A 17,248-nucleotide genomic window follows, 5' to 3' on the forward strand; every position below is an offset into this window, starting at 1 on the left:
AGACTATTCAGTAGCGGGCTGATTTTAATCTGAGTGTGATTCCCTTTCTCTTGCAGAGCAGAAAGCAGGCAACCGCCCTGGTTTCAGAGGGACCATCGAGTGCAATACTGCCCAGCACCTTTAAAGAAGCAACGATGATGCTGATGAAACAGTACTAAATCTCATAGTCGCTTTTGTATATTTTGTTGGTCCCATTTTTAGATCAGATTTTCCGCCTGCATTAAAAATTAGTATCTCTTCAGTGTTTTCTTTTTCCTGAGAAGCTGTCTGGCCTTCACCCATGGATGAGTCTGTCTGCAGGAGGTGGCACGGGGCTGACTTAAAAGTGTACTGAGAAGCAACTAGGACTCTATTCTGGCCCCGGTAAGGTTTGGAGTCTGACCCTGTGCGAGTTGCACATGGTAACAGGGATTTTTTTTTTTGGTGGCTTTGTGTGAAGAATTTTCAGTCCATTTGCTGATGGTATCCTATAAAAATACTCTTTTATCCAATTCCTTTGAAACATAAATTATTGAGCTGAGATTTTTTTTAATTTTAACTTTTTTATGAGGACAACTCCAGAGAGGTGCGAGAATGCTCTAGGGAAGCAGGAGATTTCAGGCATACAACTTGCTTCCTGTTCATACGTAAGTTGGGAACTGGTCCTTTAATACACCTGCGCAGTAATGATCAAATTCTGCAATTAAATCCAGATCAGCCAAACAGATACAAATGAGGTGATCTCCAGTTAATTTGCTCTTATAAAGAGTCTTTACAAAATGCTTGAGGATGCCATTTTGACTGTTAAATTTATGTTAACAGTTGAAATCTGAGCCCAGCAAAACAATGTAGGTTATCTCAGTAATTTTAAATATAAGGGTTTGGGGGTTTTTTAGTACTCCTTAAGGGAGGTGGGAGAGAGCAGTCGTAGGGAAGTGACTTGCAGAAGGATGTACAGAAAGTCAGTGGCGGATTTGGAAGAACTGATGTTTCCCAACTCTGTTCAGCATGGACCATTCAGCCTTAAATCCTAAATATTGAAAGCCCAAAGCTATCTATCGTCAGTCAGGAGGGTGGTAAGACTAAGAACACGAGGAATGGGCCCAGGAGCAATATATGATTACCAGTCCCTGATCGATGCTATCCCATAGCACTGGGGATCTTAAAAGCATATATTTCTTTCCTATGTCTTATGGCAAGAATGTGCCTGACAGGTGGGTTGTCTTAATCCTCAGATGTTTCAAAGTCTTTTTCTCCTTTTGCTATTTTTAAATATTCTTAATGTTGCCAGTGCTATTATTCATTTACCTAAATTAGACTTTCCTTGCATTTAATTGGATTATTAGCATTAATACTGAATGGAATTGATAAAAGCTGTAATTTACATTTCAGGCAAATTTACTGTGTGTTTGACAGCATCTTTGCTGAGGGTGATTTAAACTTCCTTCCCTAGTGGAGTTACGTTAACTGTGAGGGGGCAGATTTCATTCAGAGTCACTGTGGGAGTAGTGCTAAAGCCTTCTGTTTTTAACAGCTGCTAGTTTGTATTAACTCCCGAACATACCTTACATTAAGTAAAAATACTGATCAGTAAACCTAATGGGAGCAACATGCTGAAACTCACAATTTTAAAGTCACATTTGCTGTTCTAAATTGAGATAGAAAAAGAGAACAGATAAGTTAACCTACTTTCTTGTTGAGATTCAGGCTGATAAGTGCAGAAAATACCTTAAAATGGTGTTTGATTCATTTTAATTCTGCACTGGAGCAGTCTTTCTTGCAGTAGAGCAATAATATTTCATGTCTTCATAGAAATGTAACTTTTAACTCTGTTTCATTCAGGTTGGATGCAGGTCATAATCCACTAACATAATGTTGGTGTTAAGGCTTCATATGTGTGTATATATATATAAAATGGACAAACTTAATATTGAAGGCAGACTGCAAATTCTTGAGTTAATGACTCTTTAAAAAAGCAAAAATCCTAATCCAGACTAGCAACAGAACATGTATATTTTAAACTGCTTACGCAGACAAGTACATCAGATACTTTCATTGCACTCAATATACCACGGAAACAGGACTGAACCTTCTGCAAAGTTACTACTGACAGGAGAAACGCATTGATCCTTTGTAGAATCTGTACAGATCAGTTAACGTGGAACTGCTGCAAATTGTTTTCCTTGCAAGTTCATACCATTAAATAAATTGAAATTTTATCCTGAATAATGTTGCTTTAAAAATTGGATCATAGGCTGAAGATTTGACTATAATTTCTCTCAAATGCAATCAGTTTCCAAATTCAAGTGTTCACCTCTAACTTGTGTTCTCGTTCAGGGGCACAGGGGCTGGGGACAAAAAAAAACCCCAGAGTAGTGTTATGCATGATAAAAACTCTGTAAGGTCAAATTAGAGCCTCATTCCCATGTTCCTATTGCAGTGGTTTAGGGAAAAGTGAACACTATTTACTAAATCTTGTTTTTCTTTTCACTCAGCAAAGAACAGATCTCGGAGCCTATTCGCCCCGGGAGAGAGCAAAGAAGCCTGTGTGAGTGGGAATATATAAAAATACATATAAAAAAACCCACTTGCAGAAATAACTTTACTAACCCTAGTTAATAAAGTCTACAGTTCACTCAGTGGATCTCTGCAATTAGAGGCTGCTTTTAAATACTCACTTTGCAGGCTACTGCTGCAGAAATGAAGCAGAGATGCGAAGCAGGACTCAGGCTGATTAGATTTTGCAAAATTTGAGTATTTTGCAAGTGTTCTGAGGTTTTGGTCCAGCATCTGAGAACAGTCTCCATCACTGGTGAGGTGCTTAGAGGGAATTAAACAACCCAGAGATGTTTACAGAACTTCTTATCTGACAAAGGGGAAACCAGGGAGAGAAGACAATAAATACGGAGATTGCATTTGCTTGTTTATGAAAATTAGGTGCAATTGTGTTTTCTTTTTTTCCTAACCCCCACCCCCCATAGCTTTTCAGAACTTAACACTTTCCTTTGGCTGATTTTTGGATGGCCAGTAACCTTTTTGAAAGCAATGAAATTTTCATCATGCCCTCATTCAGCGTGTGTGATTTAAGTGTTTGAGGTAAGCGTGGCAATTCACACCAATCAGTAATTCCATTTTGGAAAGACTGTTGTTGCAGTCTTACCTGCTGTTGGAGAATTGTTTAAGAGTCAAATATATAAAATATATACATATATATTTTTAAGGAATTTGATAGCTCTGCGGATGCCTTCTCTGACTGCCTGATCTTTTGACCAGTCATCACTTGTGGGATATATGGTTTGGATATGGACCTTATGGCAAGGGTGTTTTTTTGGATGGCCTGACTCTTTTAAGTTATTAGGGTTTTACTTCCTCCTGAAATCTCTGGAATTAAAACCAGTGCTTGGAAAACAAAAGTAGAGAGATCGCAATGTGCTCCCATGAATAATTTCTCCAAACCGTTGACAGCCTGAAGCACGTTTAATAGAGAATATGGGGACAAATAGTCAGATTTTTGTGAACTCTCAATGTTAGGCACATAACCCACGTAACAGAGTTGTAACGCGCTGAGCTTGGGTTCTGGGTTTCAGATCCTTAATGAGCTCTGTCTTGCATTGGTTTATAGCCGCTGGCTCCACTGCATCCTTGGCTCTGAAAAGAAAGGGATTCCTGGACGGCTGGAAAAGCAGGGAGCAGCCTTTTTAATGCATCTGATCTTCTGCGGCTCCTATGCTGCAGAAATTACTCGAGGAATTGCAGAAACCGCTTGTTCCTTGCTTTCCTCCTTCAGTGCGTTGAGCTCATCCGATTTTGCGGTGGTTTTAATTATGCATTTCTTTATTAATACATCCATTAAATTGTGAAACGCCTGCGACTCGCGTGGCTCTGGAAGCTGTCAGTGCGCTACGTGCCGCGCAGCCTGCGCGAGGCTAGCCGGAGCGAGAGCTGGGTGCTGCGTGCTCGTGCCCTCTCGTGGGTGAAACCCGCAGCACGGTGCTGCTGGGCCCCGTCGGTCTGCAGCCGCTTCGAGGTGAAGCCCTAAGGAGGGCTGCCGGTAGAACAGGAAGATTGAAGTGCCCGAAAACTGTGAGCAGGTATTTGGATTGGCACGGATGCACATTTGGAGTTCAAAGCGACCCTGGATTTGTTAATGTTTTGCAGTGATTTAGAGTTCAAAGGCAGAAGGAGGCAGAAGTATCCCCGCTCAATAACTGCTCACAGCAGACTTTGAGGACTGTTAGTAAATTCTTAATCTGTGAGAAATGATTTATTTGGCACCGCTTAGCACTAAACTTTGAAATCAGACTGCTTCGCGGTGTTAAATCAGAAAGCTTATTACCTCTTTTCAGCTGCGTTAATAGCTATAATCTCTTATAAGAAAGCAACTTTGTTGGACAGGATTTACCTTCCAGAGAAACTTCTTGATTGGCATTAAATAGACTTCTGCCCTTTAATTCTTTACCAATTAAGGGAAAGTTGATAAAGGAATTATTCTGCCTGAAAGAGGTGCCAGGTCAGCTCGCTTGCCTTGGGTGATCCCGCTTGGTCTTTGAATTCTTACAGACTGTAAACACTTCTCCTGACTTCTCAGACCTCCTCACTATTTGAAGCATTAGGAAGCTTAACCTAAATGGGTCAGACTTATCGGTCAACTCTCCTTAGACTCCTGTTTGGCATTTACCTGAACCTACTGATTTAAATATTCCTACAAGACGCTATTTAACACATTTGGTTGTTGAGGGAGCAAAAAGAGTATTTCAGTTTGCTGCTTTCCAGTTGAAGGTAGATGTATTCAGTAAGTAATTCGTACTTTTTGCTCCATTAGTGTTGGGATTATCCCTGTTCCTTCCCAAAGAGCTGGTATAGTTTCTAAGATTTCTTTTCTTGGTAACAGCAGAACAATAATAAGAAGAGAATATGCAGTTTATCCTTAGATTTCCCTTTCAAGGGTTTTCCTTTCACATCTTTAGCTTCCCTTACAGTTTTCTACCTTTCATATTTTCTGATGTGTATTGAATTTGTTATCTGTGTTTCGCCTTTTCCCTTTATAATGCGCTGTCTTTTTAATTGCTGATTTTATTTCACCCTTTTGCTGGACGGGCTTCCAGCCAGGACTGACCCTTCTGACTCTGGAATCCCAGCTGTGGTTGCAGCTTCTCCTGTTTAATGAATCCTTAACTCCCAGGTTTTGCTCAAAACGTTTATCCACATTTCTCCTCCTTAATAATTTCATGCATAGCCTTGGCTTTGGAAAATGGACCTTTTTGAAGTAACAATCTACTTTTGAAGTGATTTTGGAGAGAGTGCAACTACAAGTAAACCAAAAGTCTAAAACCTATTAATATTTAACATTTTCGTGCTCTTCACACTTTTCACAGTACATTACAAGCTCACTGGAGTGTGTAGGCAGTGGTGGAGACTTTAAAAATGTTTCACAGAGTCCCCTGATTTTGGTCCTTGCAGTAGTGGAGGTTCTTCTGGGTGATTTGGTTCCTTTCCTTTATCTGGTACCGCTGATAATGGCACTTCAAACTGTCAGGCTATTCCTTCCCCACTGCCAAAAGGTTTGGGAGAGGTTTAAAGGGAACTGGATAAAATACAATTACACTTACCAGCTGACAGCTCTTGATAAGACAGCCCAAACATCGCTTCCCACTTCTTTTGCTTACCCCTGTAAGGCTTTACACTTTCTTTTAAGCTGCTTAATTGTGTAAAGCCAAAGAAATGGTTTATTCTGGCTGGTTTAGCTGGTAGGAAAGCGTAAGTAACAGCTCAGGCTTGCACCCAGGAGCTGTCTTGAGAAATCTGGACAGTCTTCAATGGCTTTGGTCCTTCTGTGCTTTAATAAACAAAGCTTGGGGTGTTGCTAATAGTAATCCTTACTGCTCTGGAAGTTGAAAAGGCGTTAGGAGAGGGATTAATAGAGACTCCGTTTGGAGGATTGGCAATAACCAAGAAAGAACATAGCAGCCCGAAAAGCCGCCGTCGGTGCAGTAGGTGTTTCAGCGGGACCTGGCAAGGGCCGGCCTGGTGGCCCGGGTTAGAGCAGAGGCTCCAAAGGAGCCGAGCTGAGCAAGGAGACGGGGAAGCAAATGAGCAGTACGTGGCTGCTCGGAGCTAACGCCCTGCTCAAACGGCCCCCAGCACCTGTCCCACTCTCCCTCCCCTCTCAGCCCCTCGCTATATTTACCCTTCCCAATGGGAACTTTCCAAGAATGGAAGTAGTAAGATAAAACGCCTGCGGGGGCTAAAATTAGCCGGAGAGCCCGGGCCTGCCTGCCTGCGGTGGCATTTCAGCTGCGAGCTTGACAGCCTGCTTTATTCCCGTTCGGCGGAGTGGGCGTCCGTCCCCGACGCAGGAAGGTCCTCGCTCTCCTTTCTTATTTAAAGCAAGAGAATTAACCATGGCACAGCAGCCTCCTCCCCAGCCTTAGGTGAGCATCATCTACCTCACAGAGGTAAGGCAGCAGCATAATGATACCTAGACAACTTGGGGCAATGGGAGGTAGCTTGGTAACCACTGCTTTAAAAGCGTGAGTATATTTTTTTCCATCGCTCTTGTGTCACCTGTAGCCTCTCTAGTGGATTCTCGGATGTGCGGGCACCTTCCCTCCGCTCAGGAGGTGACACCGCAGTTTTTGACTCTTCTGCTCAATGAGCATCTGTAGGCTCCTCGCACCAGTGTTGACACCGTCCAAGCAACGTCCCTTTGGAGACGCTGATTTCTGTTTTCTGGAAACATTACAGCTGTTCATTACTTTTCAGGCCGATTTCCATGGGGAATATATAAAACTGTGGACTCTTTCTGAACTGACTCTTGCACGTCCCCCTCCCCTCAGCCCCCGGCACAAAGTCACGTAGCCAGGAGAGTTTCAAAGCTCCAGGGCTTGCTATTAGCATGTCTCCTGAATAAAGTGCTAATCTGTGATTTCACATATTATATATAAATTGATTGGGTTAGCTTAACAGGTGAAGTGCAATGGGGCTTTGCCTTCCCAAGCTGCCATCAAACCTGCTCTACTTAATCAGAAAACATAGCTGCCGAGGTGACCTTGCATGGGGGATCCTTCTTAGTCGTGCTTCGCACAGTGAAAGGCCGACGTGGGACGCGTCTGCTGTGGCTCTGTCTCGTTACCATTAGGGGCACGTTTGCAGAACGAGGCTAATTGCTTCGTGCTGCTGCTTTCTATGGTGAGACCGGGGCAGAATCCAAGGAGGCATCTGCGAGCTGTGAAGGCGACGGAGCTCTGCCGCCGACTCTCGCGGAGGAAATCGGAGCTGTAACGGGGAGGGAAGGCAGCAAGAATCCCTGTGCAGCAAGCACACGATCCCCTCCTCTTCCTCCCCCTGTCCAGCGCACCTGCAGCAAGAAACGTCACTCTTGCAGCCTCGCTCTTGGGGCTGGAGGGGGCAGGAGAAAGGAGAGAGAGTTTGCTGTTGAATTCAAATGTCTGCATAGTTTCGGGAAGTTTTGTGCTGAAGATTCTTACGGCTGGGTTTGCACCAGCTTCAGCTTTCATTTTGAAATCCAATCCAGACTAGTCCCTTTAAAATGGCAGGGCATAAAAATTATCAGGGACTTGTTTGTGCCTGCTCTGGAGTAAAACCTAGCAAAACCATCAGCTTGGAAATAGTCTTCAGAATTTTCTGTAGGTTCCAAAATATTTGCTAATGCAGCTATTTGCTGATGTGCCGATTGGCCAGGCTTTTTACAGATGCGTTGGCCGGCGCAAAGCCGAGTTGACCTTGCTATTTTCAGATGCACGCTTGACTCGACAGCTCTCGTGGGGAACAGCTGGACTGGCTAATATCTGAGGGCTCTGGGAAAACTGGTGGCTTCATTTACCGGTTGGGTCCAGAATCCATTCAGAAGTCTAGTTTTAAATGGCTGATGGCCATGCACAGGCCTATCCTCAACGCAGGGTTTGCCCCATGACTCATCCCCTACCCTTTACCGCCTCTGGGGGCACTAGCACAGCATTAAATCATGCCGATAAAAACAAAGAAAGTAAGTTGGTGAGCTCACCCATGCCCTGTGTGACCTTCAACACCAAATTCAAGCACATCAGCTCATGTTTGCCCTTCATCGCAACATTTTTAAGCAGGGTGGCCCACATGTCTGCTAGAGCAATGGTCTCGGTCTTTGTCGTAAAGCTTCACAAGCGTGGATTTCCTCTCCCGGGGTATTTTGAGCATATCCCTTCAACCATAGAAAAGATGATGGGCTGGGATCGGAGAGCGCAGGTTCTAATGCTCTTTTCTTGTCGTTCCATAGATCTCACGTTTAACAGTTTACAATGAAAGTGGTACTTAGGAGACAGACCAAAAAAATGAGCCTAATGGACATAACTAAAATTTTCTCCATGCTCCAGCCCAGAGAAGATGAAGACGATAGTGGAGAAAGCCAGGAGCTGAACCAAGCGGTATCTGAGGATGACTATCAAACTCTTGATAAACTCTTGCGCCAAGACAGATACAAAAAATTTATCAACAGCAGAAGTGGCTGGGGCGTACCCAGCACTCCCCTCCGCCTCGCTGCATCCAAGGGCCACGTAAGGAGTTTAGAGGTCCTCTTGGCCCACGGAGCGGACGTGGACAGCCTGGATGTGAAAGCGCAAACGCCGCTGTTCACCGCCGTGAGCAACGGTCACCTGGAGTGTGTTAAAGCGCTCCTCGATGCGGGGGCCTGTCCTTCTGGCAGCATCTACAACAACTGCTCTCCACTGCTCACCGCTGCTCGAGATGGAGACGTCGGCATCCTGCAAGAGCTCCTGCACCACGGTGCGGACACCAACGTCAAGGCGCGGGTGCCCGAGTGGGCTGCCAATTCTGCAGCTTGCTCGGGCCCGCTGTACCTCGCGGCGGTTTACGGGCATCTGGAGTGCTTCAGGATGCTACTGCTTTACGGAGCCGACCCCAATTATAACTGCACGGACGAGAAGATGATCGCGCGGATCAAGCAGCCCAAGACTCTGCTCGAAATCTGCCTGAGACACGGCTGCAGGAGCGAATTCATCAAACTGCTCATTGACTTTGGAGCCAATGTGTATCTGCCAAATGTCACGGGAGACAAGCTCGCGCCCAGCAGCGAGGGCCTGGAGCTGCTGCTGAGGGAGAGAGGTAATGCGTGTTGCGTGTGGCTGGCGGGCTGGGAGTGAGCACTGGCTTTGCTTCTGAGATTGCTTGGGTGAAACATGCTTGAAGTTCCCCTTCCCTTTACCTCTGCCTCCCAACAGCGAGAGGGAGAGTGGTGCGAGTAAGGCTTCCTTACAAGACTGGACTCCTTTGAGTATATGAGTCTCCCTGTCCAGGCTCAATCTCGAATATCATTCCTCTTCCTCCCTCTCCTCCAATGATTTCTGTTTTCAGGACCAAAAAAAAAATGTAGCAAGTTCACAGAGAATAGGTCCACCACTGGTCATTAAGTCTGTTGGCCTGGGTACAGTCTCCAGGTTAGGAAAGCCCAGAAATAGATTGCTGGAAGTCGGAAGTCTATCACAGGAGGGACTGTTCCTAATACCCACTAAATATCCTAAGCATTCACTTACCAACCACTGCCTGTAGTTGGAGCCAGGCTACCTCACTGCCGACCTCTGATGTGACTCAGTGCAGCCGCTACTTATTTATATTGTTGTCCTTCATGTTGGACTCATCTCAGGGTCTGCTTTTCATATACATGTAGAAGTTTCTGAAGAAGCTGTTGAGAGTATCGTTTCTGTAACTGATGCTGATATAGACTATGTGGGTTTTTCTATATCAGAACCCAGTATTTTCACTTAATATAAACCTGTGTTAAATAGCATTTTTCAACAAGACTCTTCTCTGTTCCTTGCCTTTCTGCTGGCTCTCTTGTAGCGCCTAAGTCCAGAAAAACTGCAGTTAGTTTAGCACAACATCGGAAGATTTCATCTCTATATGCCCAGTTCCCCTGGGACACAGGCTGCTAGGGCTGGGGCTGAACACGCAGAGCAACCGGCCGCAGCGCCCAGCCGCTCCCAGACCTTCTCCAGGTTCAGTGAGAAACTGAACTGAAAGTCTGCAGTGATTTCTCTTTTGTTTGTTTTGTTTTTTTTTTTCTTCCTCTCCTTACACAGCTCATCCCAAATCCCTGATGTCTCAGTCCCGGCTGGCGGTGAGGAGCCTTCTGAAGCTGGCCGGCCACGCGCAGGCCGTCGGCGAGCTGGAGATCCCACCCGTCCTGCGGAGCTACCTCAGGCACCAGCCCTAGGGGAAGCCCCCGCCGCAGCTTGAGCGCCCACGCAGCCATGTCGGGCGCCCGCATTAAAAGCTGCTCTGAAGTCACAGTTGCACAGCACAACACAGCCCTGATTTGATCAGCGGTTGCAAAGCGGTTGTGGCTTAAGACGTGTCTCCAAAAGGGGCTGCCTGTGTGAAAAGGAAGCAGAGGACAGGAGGGTGAAAGCAAATGGGAGAGACCTCGGCTCCTGCTCTGCACCAGAAGTGTTGGCATGATGGTAGGACAGGATCTGATTTAATTAGTGTTTGGTTGTAAGTCCTCTTCACTGAAGAACTTTGCACCTTTAGTAGTTATTAATCGGTTGGAGAAGGGACTGGGAAAAGGCTCGACGGCCAAAGCCTGAGGAGGAAAGCCTGGTTTTACCTCCTCCCTTCTTGGGGAAAAGCAGAGAGGAAGGAGGTAAAACTGGCTGTCACACCTGCAGGATTTTCCCTGCGGCGTGGCCTTAGCCGCATGTAAGGCCCATTTTGGGAAGGCTTTGGAAGTGCTTCCTCTGGTTTTGAGCCCAGTGAGCGGAGCCTGCCGCCAGACCGGGCTGGTTTGCTGGTGGACAGCGGAGGAGAAGCGTGCGCTGTTGAGAGCTCGCCTCTTGCGAACCCTCACGCTGGTGGCGGGTTTCCTTCCCGGTGGCCTATACTACCTCTGGAGCCTCCTCGGCTGACAAAAAGGAGGTTGTCTTTGGCTGTATTTTTTTAAACATCATTTTCTTCCACTCACATGTATTTTTAGTTGTTGCGAAGGGATAAGGGTCCTTTCTCAGCTGTGTGCCTCTGATCATGCAGGGTTTTTCTTAAGTGTATGCTACTCTTCTTATTAAACTGTTGTGACCTGTTTGGTAAAATACCGCTTAATTGTTAAGGGAAGAGACTGGAAACTCAGCCAATATCATTTGGAAGTGACACAGTATTTGCTGGGAATGGGACTCAGGCCAACGGTGTGATTACCTAGGCTTGGTCCAGTGGAGTGAAGCGAAGGTTTGGGAGTGCTCCCCAAAGGCACGGCTGTTCGGTCCGAGCCAGACCTCTTCATCCACTGCTCACACGGGGAACTACCTGCTGTGCAAATATCCACTTGTGGCAGAAATGCAGGTGCCAAGATTGCTCCCAGTTGGCTACCTCTGTATTTACCTTTATAGAAGATAATATAGTCGTGTTATTCTCTTGTAAGTTTGCGAACCTATCTGCAAGCTGTGACCTACTCTGCCCACAGGACATCTCAGATAACCCCGCTGAACAAGGTTCTTGCTGTGTTAGGTGTGAAAAATACTGTGTTTTCAAGTGAAACCATACACAAACCTATGTGCAGTGACTGCTTTGCCTTGCTATAAAGCCTCCTGGGACCGGCTCATGCAGAGTGAAATCTGTACTGGTGGATTGAAGGCAGAGACGGAGCATAGGCGTTCCCAGGGTGGCTCTGCCTGTGATTCACTCCCTGGCTTTGGCAAATGTGCAGGTTTTTTTCCTCTGGGCTTCCGCGAAACCGACTGTTTTGCAAAGTGCTGGTCAAACCTGTAATTAACTGTGATCCATTCCCTAGCAATCACAGCAGAAAAATCAACAGGCGGTGGTGTTTGCGTGGGTCACAATGGGACCTTTCTACGTGTTGGCCATAGAACTGTCTGGGCTCTGCGTTTTCAAGGAAAAACGGAAGATTGGAGAACACAGCTAGAATAGACATTCCCTGGGATAAGTCCTTATTACCTGTAATGGCTCCCTATGACAGTGTCATCTGCTTATATATTTAGTCTTTAGTCCCGAACACAACAGATGGGGCAGCTCCAGACAGCACTGTTTTTGGTGCCTGCAATGGGGGCAATGTTTCTCAGTCTCATAAATCGAGGGTCGCTATTGCAGGTTGTAGCTCAGAGGAGACCGTAGTGTAAGTAGATAGCCTTGCTGGTCCCTCGTGCAGGGCAGGACGAGTGATAAAAATTGCCAAATGGGTAAGCTCGGATCGAGCGTTTTGTACTGATCCTCACTATACTCTTAATAACTGAGGCTGTGACAGCGGGGAGCTGAGACTAGCCTTCTTTAATTATTTTTATTGCTGCCTTTCAATGCATTGAAGGAAAGAATAGTGAAATCACTGGAGCAGTAAACTGTGTGGCTCATGTTGGAGAACGAGCTTAGCCGTTCAGCACTGTGTTATAATGTGATTATTGCTGTGATATAAGGGAACCCTCGGAGGACTGGAGAGGGGGATTTGCCTTAGATTTATAACCCCGCAGTGCTCCTTTGCAGCTCAGTGCATGTGTGGCTGTTACACTCTGGACCATCTTTAGGATTTAGCAGAATATATCCCATATAGTTTGTTTACTCCAGTGTAATCGTATCTTGGGTGCAACCACTGTTAAGATAGAGGCAAGTGGAAGCTGCGTGTGTGTCCAAACACATCACGTGATGCCTTCAGGAGCTCAGGGCGTGCAGAAATGCTCTTCATCCTCCCAGAGTGATGTTTTCTTTGAGACTCGGGCAACTTTGCTCCTAGCCGTTATTGAGCGTCTCTTCCAAAATGTCAGCTTGGCATCAGCTCGAGTAAGATTGCTGTTTGCAAGACAGGCATATTTTGCATTATTTATAGGCTTCTGATCTAATTGTTATTTCAAAGGTTGTGGGATCTATTAATTAGCATCTATTAGGCTGCAGGACATCTCCAGAGGGAAGTGTTAAGGGCCCCAAGCTTGGCATACTTGAAATTAGCCTGGACAAAGCTTTAGAAACTGCTCTGTAGGGAGCAATTGTGCATTGGCTGTGAAACAGGACTCGGTGATCTAATAGGTCTTCATCTTCCCTCGATGAGATGAAGCAGCCTCTTCTCAAGGCGTGGGATTAATGGCATGGGAAATAATTCTCCTCCCCAGCCTGGTTGTACACAAGAGCTCTCGCCCATATGTTCCTTGCCCCACCAGGACTGACTCCCAGCAGCATTAATGAACTGGAGAAATATCTGAACGTGTGTTTTGTGCCCTGTTAATATCAACAGCTGCTGGGGCAACCCAGGAAAAGTGCCTTTCTGCACACTGTTAGTAGCAGAGAGATGTTTGTGGAGGCTGGGGCAAACACCCTAGATGTCCTGTGGCAGCCGTAACTTGGGCTTATGTTGGCCGGTCTGGTATATCTGTGTCAGGGCAATAAACGTGACTGGTGCTATACGCTTCAGTCTGAATTGCTACAGTCTCTGACATCTTGGGAAGCTTAATTTTATCATCAAGTGAGCACAGATGCAGTGGTGGCCATGGCTGTGGGTGGTGAGAGGAGACATGCTGCATGTGGAAGGGTCCATTTCTTGGGTGACAGTTTAGCAAAAAGCTGCAGTCTCCAGCAAGTCTGGGTGTAATCCCCGCCCATGTCCACGTAGAGAAGGGAACCTGACCCTATCTGGTAGGGATAGCTCTGGAAAAACTTTGGTGCTCAGCTGCGCGTAAGCCTGGCAACATCTTCTGCAACAGCAGCAGCCCCAAGAAGGGTCAGTCTCGGATTGGAGGGGCAGGAAGCAGCACTGGGAGGGCAGCAGATCTAGAAGATGGTCAATGAAGACCTGTCAAATCCCTGCACAGCCAATACACCTGCAAATATACACTGACCAGGCCATGTTGCATCCAGAACATTACATCTGTGTTCCTTCTCCCCTGCCCTTTGCTAAAAATCCACTGTTTTATTTGGAGAGGTTGACGGGAACCCTTCCAGCCACTATTGTGATCTGCTGAGGGAACATCAAGGCCCTCCTGCAGTCTGCATGAGGAGAAACCCGTCGCTGCACACCTTACCGTTCACGTCGACACCTGGCAACCTCCTCGTTGTTTGTTCAGCAGCAGTTTGTCTCTAGGCTTGTCTTTAGTCCTAGGAAACGGAATTAAAAGTAGAACAGTAAAGTTTGTTTTATGCATGAACGCTAAGCTACATGTATTTAGAGCTATATATAACAGCCCATGCTGGCTCTTCTTCTACAGTTTGGGACAGGTAAGTCTTATACTACGGAGTTGTTATACTCTGTACTTCCGTACAGTATTTTAAATGCCTGCTAATTGGGGCTTATTCTGCTGTCACTGGACCACTACCAAAACCATGCAGAAAGAGGTTAGAGTCATGCAGGTGTAGCTTTCTAAATGTGGCTTTCCTCCCGAGCAAACCTCCACCCTACCCAGAACCAACAAAAATGCCCCAACTCGTTAATCTTTCCCAGATTGAACAGGGATGTTAAACACTGAATTTTACAGTTTTCAACACTCAGAAGTTGGGAAATCGCTTCCTCTGCACACAGACTGCATCCTCACAGCCAAATTTACTGCTGGCCATGTCCGTGCGCTGTGGAAACACTCGTGTATAAAAGAGGTGCCTTGTGCTTATTGAGTGTGTGCAGGGAGCACAGCTGAGTCCCCAGCACCTACTGCGTCCTGAGCCCTCACCTTGTGATCATCAGCCAGAGCACTGATTCAGCTGGAGAGCTGTTTCGGGAGGGGCTGTGATGGGTCAGTTCCCTGCTAGGGGAGGGACCGGGCTACCTCCCCTCCTTGCCCACGGGCCGCTGAACAGGCTTGAGGAGCTAATGACTTCCAGTCCCTGCTGACCCGGGATGGATTTGAGCCGACAGCCTGAATGGGAATATAATTTGTTAATATTTGAATGGATGAAAAATTTCATTTTCAAGGTAATCGTGCTAAACAAGTAGCAGCTGGTGGTTCTAATAACAGCTGCACATGTTTATTAATTAATGGGAGTTTCATGATAGGGAGCAGTTTTCAGCAGTGTGTCGAGCTCCAAACAGCAGGCTGCACACCAGAGAGAAGTTACTCCTTTGCTTTCATTGCCCAACAGGCGATGCTGGATACTGGAGAAAAGGCTCATTTTTTAAAAGACATTTCCAGCTTGAATTGCTCATTCACAGCGGTCCAGATAAAATCTGGGGAAACATTTCGAAACAAATGGTGGGAGGTTTTGCCTGTCGCATGTAGTGAGCAAGGCACTTTGCAGCCGGTAGCAATGCTCCGCTCTCGCGGTATCTGTTGTTAAGCCTCCTGACGCCCCTGAGAGGCGAACGCTGGTCTCTCCGCTTTATTCGAGAACAAAACCGAAGCACGGACAGAGGAGGGGTGGTGGGAGGTCACGCAGTGAGCGCCTGGCCTCGGGCGCTGGCATTATGCATCCCCGAGCCCTGATTATCCAGGGGATCTGAGAGATATTAGCAACGTTTTGATGAGTGGAACATGCTCAAGGGAATTTAACAGCGGCTTTTGAAATCTTTGTCCGCGGATGTGAGCGGCGGAGCTAGCTGCCCAGGCCCCTGAGTCCCGGCGGCATAAGCCAAGCAGGTCCTGCGCACGTCTTGGCCTCGGCGCATCCCTAAGCGCCTTGTGAACCTCCTGTGTCAGGCCGGACGTGGCCACCACCTCGTGGGATGTCCTGCCGGGGACCACCGACGCCTGAGAAACGTCCTGCTCTCGCCCTGCCTCACCTGCCCCGAGCGAGGGCTGAGACGCGAAGCGTCTGCGTGCCGCCGAGGCCGGGGGCGACTGCTGCGGCTCGCTTCTTCCCGCTGCGTTGCCGCTGAGCGGGTGCAAGGCGCGTTGGGCGAGTCTGACTGCTGCCGAGCTGGTTTAATACTGCAGCTCTCGGCCTAGCGCGCACGTTTCTCATTCACGCTATTCATCTCCGCGCTTGACGTGACAGCTAATCCGCAGACTTGCCGCAGCTCTCAGGCACCATCTGGCTCTGCACCGCATCATCTGCTTGCTTGCAGCCCCCCTCCGCGACCCCCCGATCCTGCCCGCCGGCCCCTCGCCCTGGGACATACTTTTGATGATCCCTTTGCAAATTAAGATGATTAGGATAACGCAAATAAAACAGCCCTCGGGTTGCCGCAGAGGCTGGAAAGCTGTTCACTTGGGAAGAAAGTTTTAGGGAAGAAGTAGAAAGGCAGATGATGAACTGGTAAGCGTTTCCAGTAATGGCTTGTAGCAGATCGCTGGAAACCTAACGCGTTGCGATGAATTGTGAAGAAGTTTGTCCTTAGATAGCTAGCTAATAGCGCAACAAAGAGAAGACTTGCAGGACTCCACATATCATGCTCTGAAACCCAGGACCGACTCTCCCCAGAGGCTTCGACCGCTTGTGCTGCTGCCGTATTTCTCCCAGCGTGCTGGGAAAAAGCAAGGACGCAATTTTCACCCCAAAGAAAGCACAGCATTGACTGAACACAAGCTTGCACACAGTGCCGGTCGGTACTAGGAAAGCAAGTTAAATGGATGAATGTTTCTCTTAGCCTCAGCTTTTCTAGAGCGCCCGCCGAATCACACGGCTGTGACTTTCTCCTCTGGGTAATGCGATGGGGCGTCCTCTTAATGAGGACAGCTACAACTCTCCAGGGAGGCGTTTTGCAGATGCAGAATGAAATGATGTGGAAGAATAAACCAGGGATGACTTAGTCGTGTCGTACGTGTACTCTGTTTGACAGTTCAGGGTTAAAATCAGTACTCTGCTTTAGCTGTGCAGGGTCCCTTCCTTCCACCACTTGCAAAAGCCCTTAGAGCACTGGAAGGTGCCACATCATGATTAAGGCACTTTTAAATATGGTAACAAGAAGGAATCGCAGGTTGACAAATGCTGGTCCGTCAGAGGACAAAGGCGTATTGCTCTGCGTAGAATTAATTTGCAAATGCTACCATGCCATCTCGGTCCCTCGCTCTTACCCCACCGATGCCGCTAGGTGTCCTTCCAAAGCAGAGGGACCCCCCAGCTCCCAGAGCAGGAGTGAGCCCTCTTGTCCCCAAAGTCACCCTCCTGTCCCCAAAGCAAGAGCGAGCCCTCCCATTCCCAAAGCGATCCTCCTGTCCCCAAAGCAGGAGCGAAGCCCTTTCCTCCCCAAAGTGAGTCCCTCTGCCCCCGAAGCAGAGGGACCCTCCTGTCCTCCCCTGCGACCTGCTTTGGCCGTCAGCGGTGGCTGCGGGGACCGCGGGGACGAGCTGCCTGCGGGCCCCGGGGGGGCTCCAGCAAGACGCGCACGGTGCCTACACGCGCA

General features: G+C 47.4%; 1 protein-coding gene across 1 annotated transcript; it reads left to right on the forward strand.

Moving 5' to 3' along the window:
• Window positions 1–8,204: 8,204 nt before the first annotated feature.
• On the forward strand, window positions 8,205–11,075 carry ASB12 (ankyrin repeat and SOCS box containing 12). The gene is made up of 2 exons (XM_026099109.2): window positions 8,205–9,096; window positions 10,071–11,075. Exons 1-2 carry the CDS (start codon window positions 8,274–8,276, stop codon window positions 10,202–10,204), a joined length of 957 nt encoding a protein of 318 aa, XP_025954894.2. The 5' UTR covers window positions 8,205–8,273; the 3' UTR covers window positions 10,205–11,075.
• The last annotated feature ends 6,173 nt before the right edge of the window (window positions 11,076–17,248 follow it).

The sequence above is a fragment of the Dromaius novaehollandiae genome, chromosome 11, assembly GCF_036370855.1.
Source record: "Dromaius novaehollandiae isolate bDroNov1 chromosome 11, bDroNov1.hap1, whole genome shotgun sequence".
Lineage (NCBI taxonomy): Eukaryota > Metazoa > Chordata > Aves > Casuariiformes > Dromaiidae > Dromaius > Dromaius novaehollandiae.